At 43.2% G+C, this 14,697-nt stretch overlaps 1 protein-coding gene across 1 annotated transcript in view; it reads left to right on the forward strand.

Moving 5' to 3' along the window:
• LOC144826115 (uncharacterized) overlaps window positions 1-4,162 on the forward strand; it is a 173,487-nt gene extending 169,325 nt beyond the window's left edge. The window contains exon 3 of the mRNA XM_078684516.1: window positions 147-4,162. Coding sequence (XP_078540642.1) covers window positions 1,080-2,231 — 1,152 coding nt within the window. The 5' untranslated portion in view covers window positions 147-1,079 and the 3' untranslated portion in view covers window positions 2,232-4,162. The remainder of the gene's footprint in view (window positions 1-146) is intronic.
• The last annotated feature ends 10,535 nt before the right edge of the window (window positions 4,163-14,697 follow it).

A 14,697-nucleotide genomic window follows, 5' to 3' on the forward strand; every position in this document is an offset into this window, starting at 1 on the left:
TTTGCTTGAAAGATCTAATGTTTTAAAATCACATGCTTTAGAATTTATTTAAAGATATTGTCACATTGGCCTCATTTTGTACTTCACACTGTAGACAGTCTAAATAATTTTAAATGTCTTTTTTTTATCTTTTCACACAACTAAAGGTGGACACATGAAGAATAAAGAAATTAAAAAATGAAATATTAGCTCCAATAAGACTTCAAATAAATGTCTTCAGTGTTGGGAGCTAGAAGAATCTAGTAAGAAATGGAAATGCACACACGAACAGATACATCACTTTCGAGAAACATCAATGAAGCAGATCTCAGAATCTGAGCTGAGTGCACGGTGAATACAATGCATTGATCGCACCGACAAATGGAAAAAGTGGACCAAATCCAATCTTGGTTCTGGAATGCGCACAGTAATTATACACTTTTATAAATAAACTCTTGCCTTGATGTTGGAACATAGTACATCCATTGTAAGTCAGTCCACAGCAGCCAGAAAAAGAGTTCAACGGTTAAGCCAATGCTAATGGTGAACCAGACAACTGAAAATTGAAAAAATGTTTAGTGACCATTTAGTGCTAATGTTAAATTTGTAAACTTGTGAGAAAAATACCATATCAATGCAGTAAACATAGAAATATCTTTCAAATTCGATTAAATGCGATGGCTCATTGGTGAAGAAATCCAGTCCAGTATATACTGAAAGCAATCCTAACTTGGAACCATGCTCTCAAATGTCCACCATCATACCTAAGCCAGGAACGGCAAACTGAAGGTTCGGAGTGCTCTAAAAACCCATGTCATCTGCACGATCTGTTGTTGGGTTCTGAAAGTACTTAATGTACGTTGCTTCTTTAATTTGCCCCTTTGTGCTTCGGTGTTATAAAAGTCAGTAAAGAAATATAAAAACTGGATATTCTAATGCCACAAGAAATTTCTTACATTTACAGTGTGTATTAATCACTTCAGTTAATTTTCAAACTCAGGAACCCATCGGAAAACAATAGAAAATACACGTGCAGTGAATGTGGGATGAGTTTTAGTAACGCACATATGAAATAAATCAAGCATAGTGAAGGTGAGACGATGTTTAAACAATCATTGAACCCAAAGCGCATTTGTTCAGTGCAAACGAAAAAAAAGCTACACACATGCAGTGAATGTGGTATGACCTGTAATGGACCATCTCGTCTAAAGATTCATCGGAAAACTCACAGAGTAGAAAAAAAAAACACATGTAAGGACTGTGGGAAGCATTTCACTCGCTCTTCAAGTCTTAAGGTTCATCAGCAGATACACTCAGGAATAAAACCACACCCATGTCCTGAATGTGGTAAGAGTTTCAGTAAACCTTCAAAAGTTAAGGCCCATCAGAGGACACACACTGGGGAAAAACCATACACGTGCTGTGAATGTGGGAAGAGTTACACTACCTCAGCAATACTTGCCACCCATCAACTGAAACACACAGGTGAAATGCCATACAAGTGCAGTGAATGTGAGACGAGCTTTAATCGGTTAGCAAACCTAAAGAGGCATCAACAAATGCACACGGGATACAAACCACATATATGTAGTGAATGTGGGAAGAGCTTTTTTCAGTTAGCACATCTAATACTTCATCATCGAATACATACAGGAGAAAAACCACATGTGTGCATTGAGTGTGGTAAAGGGTTTAATCAGCCATCCCACCTACATCGCCATTACCGAACACACATTGGAGAAAAGCCACATACCTGCAGTGAATGTGGCAAGAGTTTCACTCACTTATCTAGCCTTAGCGATCACCGGTGGTTGCATATTGGGGAAACGCAATACAAGTGTGAAGAATGTGGTAGGGGTTTTAATCGGTTGCTAACTCTACAGCGCCATAAGCGCACACATAGAGGAGAAAAACCATACACATGCAGTGAATGTGGTAGGAGTTTTAATCGGTCAGAACACTTACAGCGCCACCACTACATACACACTGGAGAAAAACCATACATATGTAGTGTATGTGGAAAGGGCTTTACTCAGTTAACAAACCTTAAATGTCATAGTCGAGGACACACTGGAGAAAAACCATACACCTGCAGTGAATGTTGTATGAAGTTTAATCGGTTGATGCACCTGCAGCGTCATTATCGAACACACACGGGAGAAAAACCATACAAATGCAATGAATGTGGGAAAAGCTTTATGCAATCATCAAACCTAAAGAACCATCAGCAAACACACAAGGCAAAACCATAAAAATATCAACCTTTAAAGGTCATTAGAAAACACACACACAGGCTAAAACCCACACTGTGCAGTGAATGTGAAAAGAGTTGCAGTGATCTATCAAGCCTTGGAATCCATCAGCACCCATACAGTAGAAAAACCTTAAATTTGCATTGATTGTGCCAGGGGTTTTAATCAGTTAGTTTGCCTACTGCACCAGTAGTGAACACTCACTTTTAGAAAACATATACACTCAGTGAATCTGGGAAAATATTTACTCTGCCCGTACTTATAACATTCCATAAGCAATCCCACAAAGGTGAAAATATATTCATGTACGACATGTGGCATCCATTTCCGTGACCTAAAAGAGCTATGGAGTCATCAGAGAACACATGTTAATATCATAAATGCAGTGAATGTGGGAAAGGTTATAATCTGTTCTCAAACCTAAAGATCTATCTGCAAATGCACAAGACAAGCCTTATGTGCAGTGAATATAAGAAGAATGCCTTTATTCAGGGACTCGAAGGAGCCATCCCAGAAAATACAAGAGGAGGGAGAGTTGATTCAGTGAATATGAGAAACTCTTCAACAACCTGGTAATCATGGAAAGGCCATCAAACAAAACGCAAAGAGAGGAACTTGGGACCTTTATTAATTGTGAGAAACAAACCCAACTTTAAATCTCAAAGTGATAACATACAGTAAATGTGAGAGGAGCAAAGAGCCCTATCTCACACAGCAGAGAGACTGCAAGACTGAGAACTTTGCACTGGATATGGGTTAAAGGAACCAAAGCCAAAAGTGGCAGCCCTAATCCTGGGAGCAAATATTGTATAACCTGGTGTTAGTCATGAAAAAGAATAGCTGACGTAATAACTACATGAAATCTATGCACTTGAGAGAAGGAGATTTGAAAGAGGTATGTTGTCAATCAATCAATCATGAGTTTGTAAAGCGTGCTACTCACCAGTGAGGGTCTCAAGGCGCTACTCACCCGTGAGGGTCTCAAGGCGCTGGGAGGGGGGTTGGTATTCTCATGTGTATGCTAAAATAATCTCACTTAGATAAGGCCCCACATAAAGAAGGGCTTTACAATCGCATGAAATGTAAAAGAAGAGAGCTCCATGGAAAAGAACCTTCAGCACGTGTAGATCGATACCCTAATGTTTATTTATTTTGGGTGTGAATAAATGGTCTGTTTTGAGTAGCCCGTCGTCAGCAGCTCACCTGCTAGCATTGCACTGTCTTGGTGAGCGTGTGGTACTTGAATGACCTTGTACAAAAGACTGAGGTTCTTAAATTCAAATATTTGCCTGACTAAGAACCAGTTGAGTGAAAGCAGAGTGGGTGATTTGTGCCTATCTTGCAGGTCTTGTGATTTTTCCCCCTGTTTTTGGTTCTTGTCCTATTCTCTGGCCGGTTCACACATTGCATTTTCAGTAATCCACTCCATTGATGACCACCATTGAAATCAGCATCACCTTTTGCAGCACGTGCAATTCCGCCAGTAGTGGGACCTCCTTTAGTGATGTTCTCACGTTAGGCTCAAGGTTTCTCTGGAGTGATTCCCAGGTTGCAGGGCGTGTGGGAGTGAATCATGGCGTGCCCATGCAGAGGGCCTTCAGAAGGGCATCTGGTGAATCTTCTGGTCTCAACAGTAGCACCTCAGTCTTTTGATACTCAATGGAGCTAAAGCGATCTGTTTGGACACTCTGATTGCATTGTATGTTACGCCCTTAAACTCGTAAAGTATTGATTTGGAAGTTGTTCTATTCAAATGTGATTTGTTACATGTAACCCAGAATATGCCCTATCAAATGTGATTATTAATCAACTTTAATTTTTTTGTGCTATTAAACTTAAAGATTTTATTTAGTACTAGTTTTAAATGTTCAACCCACATCAGTTGTTAAGCAAATGCAAATAAATGTAATGGATTTAGTTCCGTTTAATAACTGTGCATGTTTAATGACTTTTTTTTCCTTTGCTCCCATGTGTTTTGTGGCTGATCATTGGGTGCTGTGAATGGAGAGTTTGGCGTGACATCCATCCCTTTGATACTGCAGCGGGGTTGCAGATACTTGTAGGCCCCGGGTGCAGATATAGCAGCAGCACAATCCTAAGCTGGTGTTTCCTCATTTCAATGGGGGAAATGAAGAAACCATTTGACCCTATGCCTGTGCCTTGTTATGCAGGTGCAGAGGTAAAGAGGCCATCAGGGTGTTTGTTAACAGTGTGCCGCAAAGGGTTGTGCTAACTTTGTGCCACAGGGGGTTGGAGCACAGTGTTCGCACTCTCTGAAGGTGCACCTTGAAAGGGTGTGGGGGAGGGAGACAGAAGAGTTCCCTTATACTTTGCAGCTGTCCCTTCTGCAGGCGGGTACAGTCACTCACTGCACTCACCTGCTGGGGAATCTCTACCCCCTTTTGCATTGCGGGCCATATTGCCAGCTGTAAAGAGAAGACTTACCAGTGGCTTTAAAAAGTGGGTCTGCCTTTCACTAATACGCTGCTCCAGAGCAAAAGGCCAGTTCCAAACTGCCCTGAGGGCAGCACATTATCTGTCAATGGGCGCACTGCCCTGGTCTGTGCCCGGTACACCCAACTAAAGGTGCTGCACAGTGCAGACTAGTGCAGCGCACTCTTTAAATAGTACACCACTTGGTGATTGACAATGGTTTGGAAAATGGAGACAGCAGCACATTCTATTGTGTGCTCCAAATTCAACCACCCCACGTCTTGATATGATCCCATCCTGTGGTGAGCTTTTGAGACCAAAGAGAATTTGCTGTAGAAATTCAGGCTTATTATAAAGAAATTGACTTACTGGGGCCATCACAATATCTCCTCGATTTAGCAATGGGTAAAGTTTCAAAGCCTCACATGAGGTTACCGGTAAATAAACGAGACCAGCAATGAGGTTCATACCTGGCTACAGAATTCAAAGTAAGTAAAGTATTGATGAAAAATGGACGATTCTACATGAATATTCAAATTTGTAGAAGTCTATTATAGGGAGGTCAGATGGCACCTTCAGGCACCTGCCAAGATGTAGTGGACGATGAATGAAGGCGTTCTCGATCCACCTCCCTAGGACTCCTTATGCCACCACCGACCATTTAGAGGGCTTCTTTAGCTGACGAATGTGTTCCGGCTGAGATAAAGATTGTAAAGGCGCTTGCTAACCCAAATGTAGAACCGAAAATTCTTTAACAGCTTAATGTCCAAGAGGCGTTATTGGTGTGTATCTTTGTCCACGTAAACTGCTATACATTGGCACTACCATATGAAGATTAAAAACAAGCATTGGCATAGCCAATAGGTCTCGCCTTTGGGACCTTATAAGTATTTAGTTATGCAGCACAATATCCTTGGTGCAACTACATAAACTATTGCATGGCTGAACACTTATAAGGTCCCAAAGGCGAGACCTATTGGCTATGCCAATGCTTGTTGCTACTTTGTAAATAAATTAATAAAAATCTTAAAATAGAGACGCCCTTTGTACAAGAATACTGCTGTAAACACCCGGTAGAAAAGTATTCAGTGTTGTTATCGTGACAGCCCAAACCAAGGAAACAGGTTTACAATCTTGGAACCATCTTATTCACGATGATGTCTGGCACGAACCAACGAAATCGCAATTACTTCATGACATATTAATCGTAAACTATGAAGTTCTGGAATGCATTCAGTTATGCAAAAATGATGTAACCCTGTGGACTGCTGCACTAGGCGCATGAGGAAACACCTGAAGAATGGTAAAGTAAATTGTGGTGGTAGGGAGGAGCAGTGGTGGTACACTCCCGAGACAGCCCAACCTTTTAGGAAACTTCTGCTGCTTCAGGGACAGCGCTCTGTTTAAGGGGCTGCCACGGCTGGGCTACAGTCAGCGGAGAGTCCTGTGGCTACGTTTGTGTACTCGCCACAGGGGAGCCCATGGTCGCCACAGGCGGTCTGTCCACACTTGTAGCTGTTTTGACTCTGACCAGCGACAGCAGGAACACACCACCCTCCAGAACCCGTCAAACTAGGTAGTCTTGGAAATAGAAGGACGTACAACGCGTATACAATGTTGCGGCTATCTTAGAAGGCTGATTCAGTCAATTCTGTTTTTTATCATTTAAAGGCAAGGTCATCACAGTGAGCAAATGGATTTCAAACTATTGAAAAGTGATTAATATTACACACTGTCGTTACTTTCTAATTATAAATCGGCATATACAGTGTTTATATATAATATAGACAGACTTTAACCTGAACTGCATTCTCCTTACACATGCGATGACGCGCTCTGTGCTAAGCACGCGAGGAATGCGCGCACAGCAATGATGGGAGAGGCTGAGCGAGGCGCGCGTGCTTGTGCACGTAACCGTAAGCTGGTGGCCGGCGGGTAGCACTTTGAACAGCCCCTTACTAAAGTCGAGCAAGCAGTGCATGGGCTGCTCTAGGCTCGACCTAACAAGTGGGGACTCATGTTTTGTAGCTATATGTAAACTAAGTCCATACCAGCGTTTGGACATAAGGGATTAAACTGAGCCAGTTAGAGCCAATGGCTGACATAAATTTATGGACCAAAATCACAGGGTGCCCCACCAAGAAGGCTATATCGGTTTTGTGGCTTATGAATTATTTTTAAGATATTAGAAATTATGCATGTTGAATCACAATTCAACTTATAAGTTACATCTTGCTTAGATGCCAGGTTTTTATTTTTATCAGTTGGGATGTATAGATTTTGTAAAGGGAGAAATAGCTCTTAAGTTTATGTGCTTTCTGAATATATGTTTTGTGCAAAAACAAAACAAAATATCAATATTACATTACTGAGCAACAGGGTATTTACGGCTAAAGCAAGTGAGCAAATAATGCCAGGTCCTTCCCAAATTACCCGAATATTATATATAGGCAGTCAGAATGGAATACGCATGACTGAGATAGAGGTGGTAACAGGTGACAGGCTTGCTCATGCGAAGAGTGCAGAAAGACCTAGGAAAAAGAGATAGAACAGGAAAAAGAGCCTTTAGTATTGGTGAGCCCATGAATGCAAACTCGAATGACAATGTAAATGAATCGCAGAAGTATCATCATGGCAAGTGTTATTTCAAATATTCTCATTTGCTCGACTAACGATACCCCTCCGCCAGGGCCAGATTCTGCTTCCATCGAGGCTAAACCCTTCATTGATGTAATACAGCTCATTAACACTATCCATGGTGTGATCTCTTTGCTCATGAACACTGAGTGTAGTGTTGGGAAAGTATGTACAGCATTTCACTCCCCTATGGCACAGACATCACCTTTGGCAGGCCAGGCACAATCCAGAGCCATTCTGCTGAGTGACAGTTTTGATGAGTTTTTGATTGATCAGCTTTAAGTGGGAGGATTGGGTTAGTGGAACTCTGTAATGGGGTGATTAAAGATAAGGTTCCGTTATTGCATGGAAATAGTTTGGCTTGGACACAGAATTGAAGAACCGTCTGTGAGACATTCAGACCACTCTAAATGGTGACACCTAGCTATCTCATTTTGTCTTGTTGAAGAGCTGGTGCCAGGCTCCAAACTCAGTAGACCTTGGATAGAGATACTTCACCTACTTGTGGAGAAAGTAGGAGAAGAGGCTTTCAGTGGATCAGATGCCCAGATGAAGTATTGCATGCTGGTATGGGGAATTTGGTAAGAGTCAAGCTTCCGTGACATCGCCTCAATGGCCGTGCTCGCTTCTTGTCGCCCACAAGAGTTTTAGTGGTGAAAGAATGTGTGATTGAATTAGAAGACTGGAAGTGGTGGAGCAAGGATGAGCTGTCTGTAGTTTCCCCTGCGATGCACGTGCCGCAAGAAGAGAATAGACATTCTGAATTGCATTGATATTCAAATCTAGGCAACTTCAACTCCTTGTCTAAAGGACGTGACTTAAAAAAGTCAGACAGAACATGTGTAGCACTGGAAAATGGCTACAATGGCTTCCACTAAGGGAATAAGGTTTCCAGTATTGGAGGCATACTGTCTAGATCGGGCACACACGGCAGGGCTTAGTGATAAAGTCTACTGGGGGCTTACCGATTAAAAATCCTCAAACGAACCAGGAGAATATACTTGCGGAACCCCCACTGACAAGCTCGTTCATGGGGGAGCTCTTCTGGGGACTGTGGGAGGATTTCTCAGCATTGCACAAGAAAGTTAAATGCGACATTAAACCCTCACGCAAAACATGAACAAAATTGGCAAATAGGATCCTGGCGCTGGAGAAAGCCAGAGATGCGCTTGAAGAGGAGACAGTGGTACTGTGGCAGGAGGTTCTTCTGGTACTGGACTGCTCAGCCATATTATACATATATCTGGAGGATGTATGTAGAAACATTCTAGGAGACAGTACATCAGTATCAAAGGGGTACCACGCTCTGCAGAAGGGGACAATTTAGAAGAGTTTGTGACAAGACTTTTTAAACATGCCCTACCGAGATAGTACACTGGACCGCACACACCGAGTAGATTTACAAGCCACAAGCAGAAATCAGACCCCGGATATCCTAATATGTCTCCACTGTTGTCGTGCAGAAGAAAGCATCAGGGAGGTTGCCTGAAACATGAAACAGATCATCTTTGAGGGTCATAAATTTGCTCTGTACCAGGATCTCTCCTCTATAATACTGTAGAAATGCCAGTGAATTTCAAGCATTCTTGATGTTTCTCTCCATCAACGGAGTATATAGATGGGGCACTCGCTTGAGGTGTAAAGGTGTTGATCAGTGAACTCCCCTAAATTATCTCCGTAACTCAAAAGTAATGGTTGGGTGCCCATGGAGTATTGCTCACTGATCCACAGCATCTTCAATTATGCCCACTGTTGCACTGCACAAGATAAGAGCAGAGTCCCCTTGGCACTCCTTTGTGTACCCAACAGGGGTTCAATAGTTCCTCAATTTTATTCAATTCGATAATCAATGAATCTTCCAACTGTTTTTTACTTGAAAATTACGTTTATTGACTATCAATGCGTTTCGGACATGACTGTCCTTCATCAGGAGGTTAAATTTATGCTACAGAACACAAGAAAAACTATTTAACAATTTTTGTTTAATGAAATATATCAACATGGTACAGCTCATTATCATAACATCACTGTTAGATAATCACTTGCTTTCCTCTGAGATAACCTAACTCATTTAGGTGTGTAGTGTACGCCTCTTCTGCATGTCTTATATCATATTTCTTTTCAACAATATAATAACCAATATGTGGAACATGTTTTTTTCTGTAGAACAAATGTTACCCCTGATGAAGGACAGTGATGTCCAAAACGCATTGAGGATTCAAAGCTTGAACATTCAATGAAAAGATTGAAATGGATAAATATGAAATTAATTCATTAAGGATTCAATAAACTTGGTTTTCAAGTGAAAAACTGTTGGAAGATTCATTGATTATTGAATTGAATAAAATTGGGGAACTATTGAACCCCTATTGGGGACACAAAGGAGTGCCAGCGAACACTGCACTTGTCTTGTGTATTGCAACGGTGGGTCATATTTTGAGGCTCATCTTCATGTGAGACCCTATATCAACTTAAATCCTTTACAGAAGCTTGTTGGATATTGTGGGTGGAGGAGCAGCTGGGCCATCCTTCTTGGCTGTAAGAGCACCATGAGTGCATAGGCTAGGTTGCAGAGTGCAGGCCGATGAAAGGAGTTGCAAAGTACCAAGTAACCAATAAAGCCCTCTGCAGATATAATGGCAGCAGGGAGACAAACGTTCTTCAAAAATCCCAAAGACTCAACCAACAAAACTAAAGGTAAAGCTAGGAGCAGGGGAACTTTAAGAAGCAGCAAGAAAAGCAGTACAGGGGAGGGCACGAGTGTTAGAGAGGCTCAACTGACTCGGACGTGGATATCTTTGAAATGTCATCAAAGTGACATGACCCTCTGCCCTTTTGGTGTCTGAGAGGGGGAAGGATATGGTTGACACCTTGTTTGGAGTTTATTCTTTGCATTGGTTGGTTCAGAGGAGAGTTTTAGGGTAACGAAACCCAGAGAGCAGACAGAGGATAGGGAATGACCTAAATTCTTGGGAAGAAGACCCAGTAAGGTTTGGAAATATGTCACGGATAACTCAGGGGTGAGACAACCCATGTGGAGGGGACCAACATTTTTTAGTTTAAATATTAGAACATTAGGGGGCTTAATACCCAGGTGAAAAGGGGGTCCTCTTGTTTTTAGTGCTATATGCCGACTGCATCCAAACCTCTTTTTTTTAAGAAGATTAGCATTGTATGAGCTTGAGGTGCTTCCAGCAGAAGTATTTCATCCCTGACCCCAACTAAAGGACTGCGGTGGCTGTACTGTTGAGATGCTCTCTTCACTGCGACATTGTAGCTGATGTAAGTGGATGGCACTTAGGGCCAGATGTAGGTCGGTCGGTAACGGCGGAAAATCGGTATTTTCGGCCGTTACCGACCGTATATGGGTGACAGGTATGTAGGGGGCATTATTTTAACGAATCGGTAAAATTACCGATTCGGTAATTTTACCGATTCGGTAAAATAAAAAAATCGGTAAATGTACCGATTCTGAGGCACCGAGATGTAGGTGGGACTCTTCAGAGTCCCAGAGGCCTTACAGAATCGGTATTTTACCATCAAATCCAATTTGATGGTAAAATACCCATTCCGGTGTGCATGCACATGTGTGCATGCACACCTATGCCATGTGACAGGCAGACCTGCTCTTAGGGCATGTATGCCTGCCACATGGCACCCGAGCCTGTTTTGGGGGTGCCAGAGGGTGTCAAAGTGACACCCCCCTGCACCCTTGTGCAAATCAGTATTTACCGATTCGGTAAATACCGAATCGGTAATGCCCATTCATTCCTATGGGCTTCAAAGCCCATAGGAATGAATGGGCATTACCGATTCGGTATTTACCGAATCGGTAAATACCGAATTCTTCAGAATCGGTATTCCAGCACATCTGGAATACCTACATATCCACCCCTTAGATTTACCGATTTTTAATTACCGAATCGGTAAAAATCGGTAATAAAAAATCGGTAAATCTATTTTACCTACATCTGGGCCTAAATGTTGAGAGCAGGGTTTCATGTGTACGCCCCAAAGAAAGGACACACACAATTCCCCAGGGTGGCCATATCACAAACTCTTCCCACCCCAGACGGCTGTGTCTGAGAAGGGCAGGAAGTGCCGACAAGACCTGAGTTTAGTGGTATGTGTTGCAGGATGCATCCAAATGAGACTATACTGCTGTGCATAAAATGCACACTAGGCTTGATCACTTCTTGGGTTCCCATTACAGTGAAGAGTAACGCAAGCTCAATGGAAACAGGGACATGGACATTGTCTCATCATGCTCAAGGATGGGCCACTAAACAAATACCAAAGGGACCAAAACAGGTTAATAACTGGTGTCTGAGAAATAATACCTTTTTTAGCAAACAGAAATGGTGAAAAAAATCAAAGCTGCCACTACACATTATCTTAGTGAAAATTAGCAAAGATAGGGCAGAACGATGCTAGAATTTGGAGGGTGAAGTCTGAGCGCTGGAGGAGAGGGGGAACTGGAGAGGACTGGGAAACAAAAGGTATTGTGCAACTGTACTGGAGGTCAGAGCACAACTTAACTTTGGATACTGATGGAACAGAATATGCTATGCTCCAGTTGAAACAGAAATAATGTATAGAAAGGAACAACGCAGGGTTCTATCCAGGGCCCACTGTGGCTGAGCTGGGCTCTTCTATCTGTGGAGCCCCTGGGGCAGAGCTTGGCTCTTCTATCACGAGGCCTCTGGAGCTAAGCTGGGCTCTTCTATCCAGTGGCCTCTGGAGCTGAGCTGGGCTCTTCTATCCGGGGGCCCTGGGGGGGCTGAGCTGGTCTCTTCTATCCGGGGACATCTGGGGCTGAGCTGGGCTCTTCTATCCGGGGGCATCTGGGGCTGAGCTTGGCTCTTCTATCCGGGGGCCCTGGGGGGGCTGAGCTGGGCTCTTCTATCCAAGGGCCCTGGGGGTGCTGAGCTAGTCTCTTCTATCCGGGGACTTCTGGGGCTGAGCTGGGCTCTTTTATCCGTGGAGCCCCTGGGGCAGAGCTTGGCTCTTTTATCACAGGGCCTCTGGAGCTAAGCTGGGCTCTTCTATCTGGGGGGCTCTGGAGCTGAGCTGGGCTCTTCTATCCAGTGGCCTCGGCTCTTCTATCCGGGGGCGCTAGGGGGGCTGAGCTGGGCTCTTCTATCCGGGGGCTCTTGGGGGGCTGACCTGGTCTCTTCTATCCGGGGGCATCTGGGGCTGAGCTGGGCTCTTCTAAGGTGAGGAATGTGTGCACTGATGCAGTGCACACATTCCTCACCTTACTGCACTGTGAGGAGTCTGTGCACAGGTCCCTGCTCAGGTAGGAGATTGTCAGCACCTTCTGCTGTGTTTGTGGAAATAGACTGAATAATTTAATTTCTAATAATTATTAACGGTGTGGGAAAAGTATATTTCATGGAAAATATGCCATAAAGTTCATGAAAGTGAAATATCACATTTCTCAAGTTCTTGTTTTGTTTCTTGGTGTGTATGGCCTGTTCGGCCGTAGTTTGGGACCAAAACATTTTAAGAATAATATCAGCTTTACTACTTTTTTCTTGTGCTCTCCTTCATTACTAACGGTTTAACGATCAATCTCTGCAGAAAGATTCAAATTCGAAACTATAAGTAGCCCGTCCTTGTGCGGGACCTACTTGTGTGTCCGCCACTGTCCTATTCCATGTTCTTATTTTTTTTACTTTCTGATGAACATAAGGAAAGCCTGCAGTCTGGCACTTAAACATTTTGGGCTTTGCCTTTTTTTTCACTTTTTAATTAGTGAATTAATCTCACCTATGTTAGATCTATTGCATTTGCCAATGTTTTTTAGCCAAGTTGTAAAAAGTTTGCATAAAATTGTTCAGAATGATTATTATATAATATGATAGTATGTATAACATAAGTATTTGAAATCGTTTGGATGGTGTGACCTGTCATTGTAAAGTATGGTATAGTATGCTTGTCATTATATAGTTTGGCACGGCCTGTCATTTTATGGTAAGGCTTGTTGTTGTATAGTATGGTACAAGTCTTACAATTCAACTATATAATTTCTATTCTACTGTTCATTTATATACCTATTGTAAATCAAATATAGTGTACAATAAATAGAAAATATAACACAACATTGCTTTGTTTCAAGAGTTTTCAACAGAACAAAGAGGCACCAATGGATAATGTTGTTTCATATGCTATTTTTTGGTATACATATATAATTGTTGCTCTATTTTATATCCCTTCCGGATAGACTATATCAACCTGTAATCCTTCTACCAATGCTAGGGTTTCTATGTCTTGTACATGTATCTGTTTCACATGTCTTGGAAAGCGCTCTGATACCCTTGGGTCTAGCCAGCTCTACATAACACTCTCAAAATAAATTAAATAAATACATAAATAAGGGCTGATATTAGTGTGTAAGCTGAAAGCCAAAACGGCGAAGATCCACATCTCCACCATTAAGATGAAGGTGAGTATCTGGATGCCACCCACCCAGGTTTCCGGCAGGCCTTTTATGCATTTTACTCATCTTTATGTTAAGAGTGAGAGGTCCAGGATTGCGACAGAGTCCTTTTTAGGTCGAGACTGGCGTAGGCTGCGCACATGCGCAGTCTCGCCAGCGAGAATTAATGACTCTGAGTAGCGAGGGTAAACCCCGCCCCTCTTCTCCATTGGCTGGCCTCCCAAACGGCGACCAGCTAATAGAGTAGAGGTCTAAGTGTCGTCATTGTCTCGCTCTAAGCCCCGTCTTTTTCAGATTGAGGGGCGTGTTTTTTAGGTTTGTTCTACCCTCTTCTCCATTGGCTGAAATGGTAAACAACAAGTCATTCCAGCCAATGGAGAAGAGGGGAGAAAGAAAAACACACCCCCCAGTCTGAAAATGACGGCGCATTTCTCAGTCTCTTTTGTGCTTGACCTCGGATAAACATGGTAGTGTTCATGGCGTGGTCCGACCGGTGTCTGTGTAGCAAGGTGAGCTGAATATGATCCGCTTCTTGTGCTTTATACACAAAGAAAATGTAGAAAACAATCTTCAACGTGTGATGTTTAAATCCCTTCGCTCACGTTGTGACGGGGGTAGAGGCGAGGCGTTGCGTTCAGCTCGGTCCCTGGCTATGCTCTTGGCAGTGTGTACGCCGTTGCATTACCTCCCTTGGCCTGTGCTGTGTTTCTAGCCTCTTCCTAATCCTCATCGCCTCCCCTCCCCCACCCCTCTTCTCACCTCTCTCCTTTGCTCTCTCGGGCTCTCCCGTCCCAGCCCATGTGCTCCCTGGCTGCTGCTGCTGCTGGGCTCTGTGTGTGCCTGCCTTCTGCCGGCCCCTCCCCCCCTTCCCCGGCCGAGACAGAGAAGGCTTCCCCCAGTTGCATCCCCTGCTCCTTGCTCCGGAGCCTCACTCCGGTGCTCAGGGCAGGGTCA

Source organism: Lissotriton helveticus, chromosome 3_2 (genome assembly GCF_964261635.1).
Source record: "Lissotriton helveticus chromosome 3_2, aLisHel1.1, whole genome shotgun sequence".
Taxonomy (NCBI): domain Eukaryota; kingdom Metazoa; phylum Chordata; class Amphibia; order Caudata; family Salamandridae; genus Lissotriton; species Lissotriton helveticus.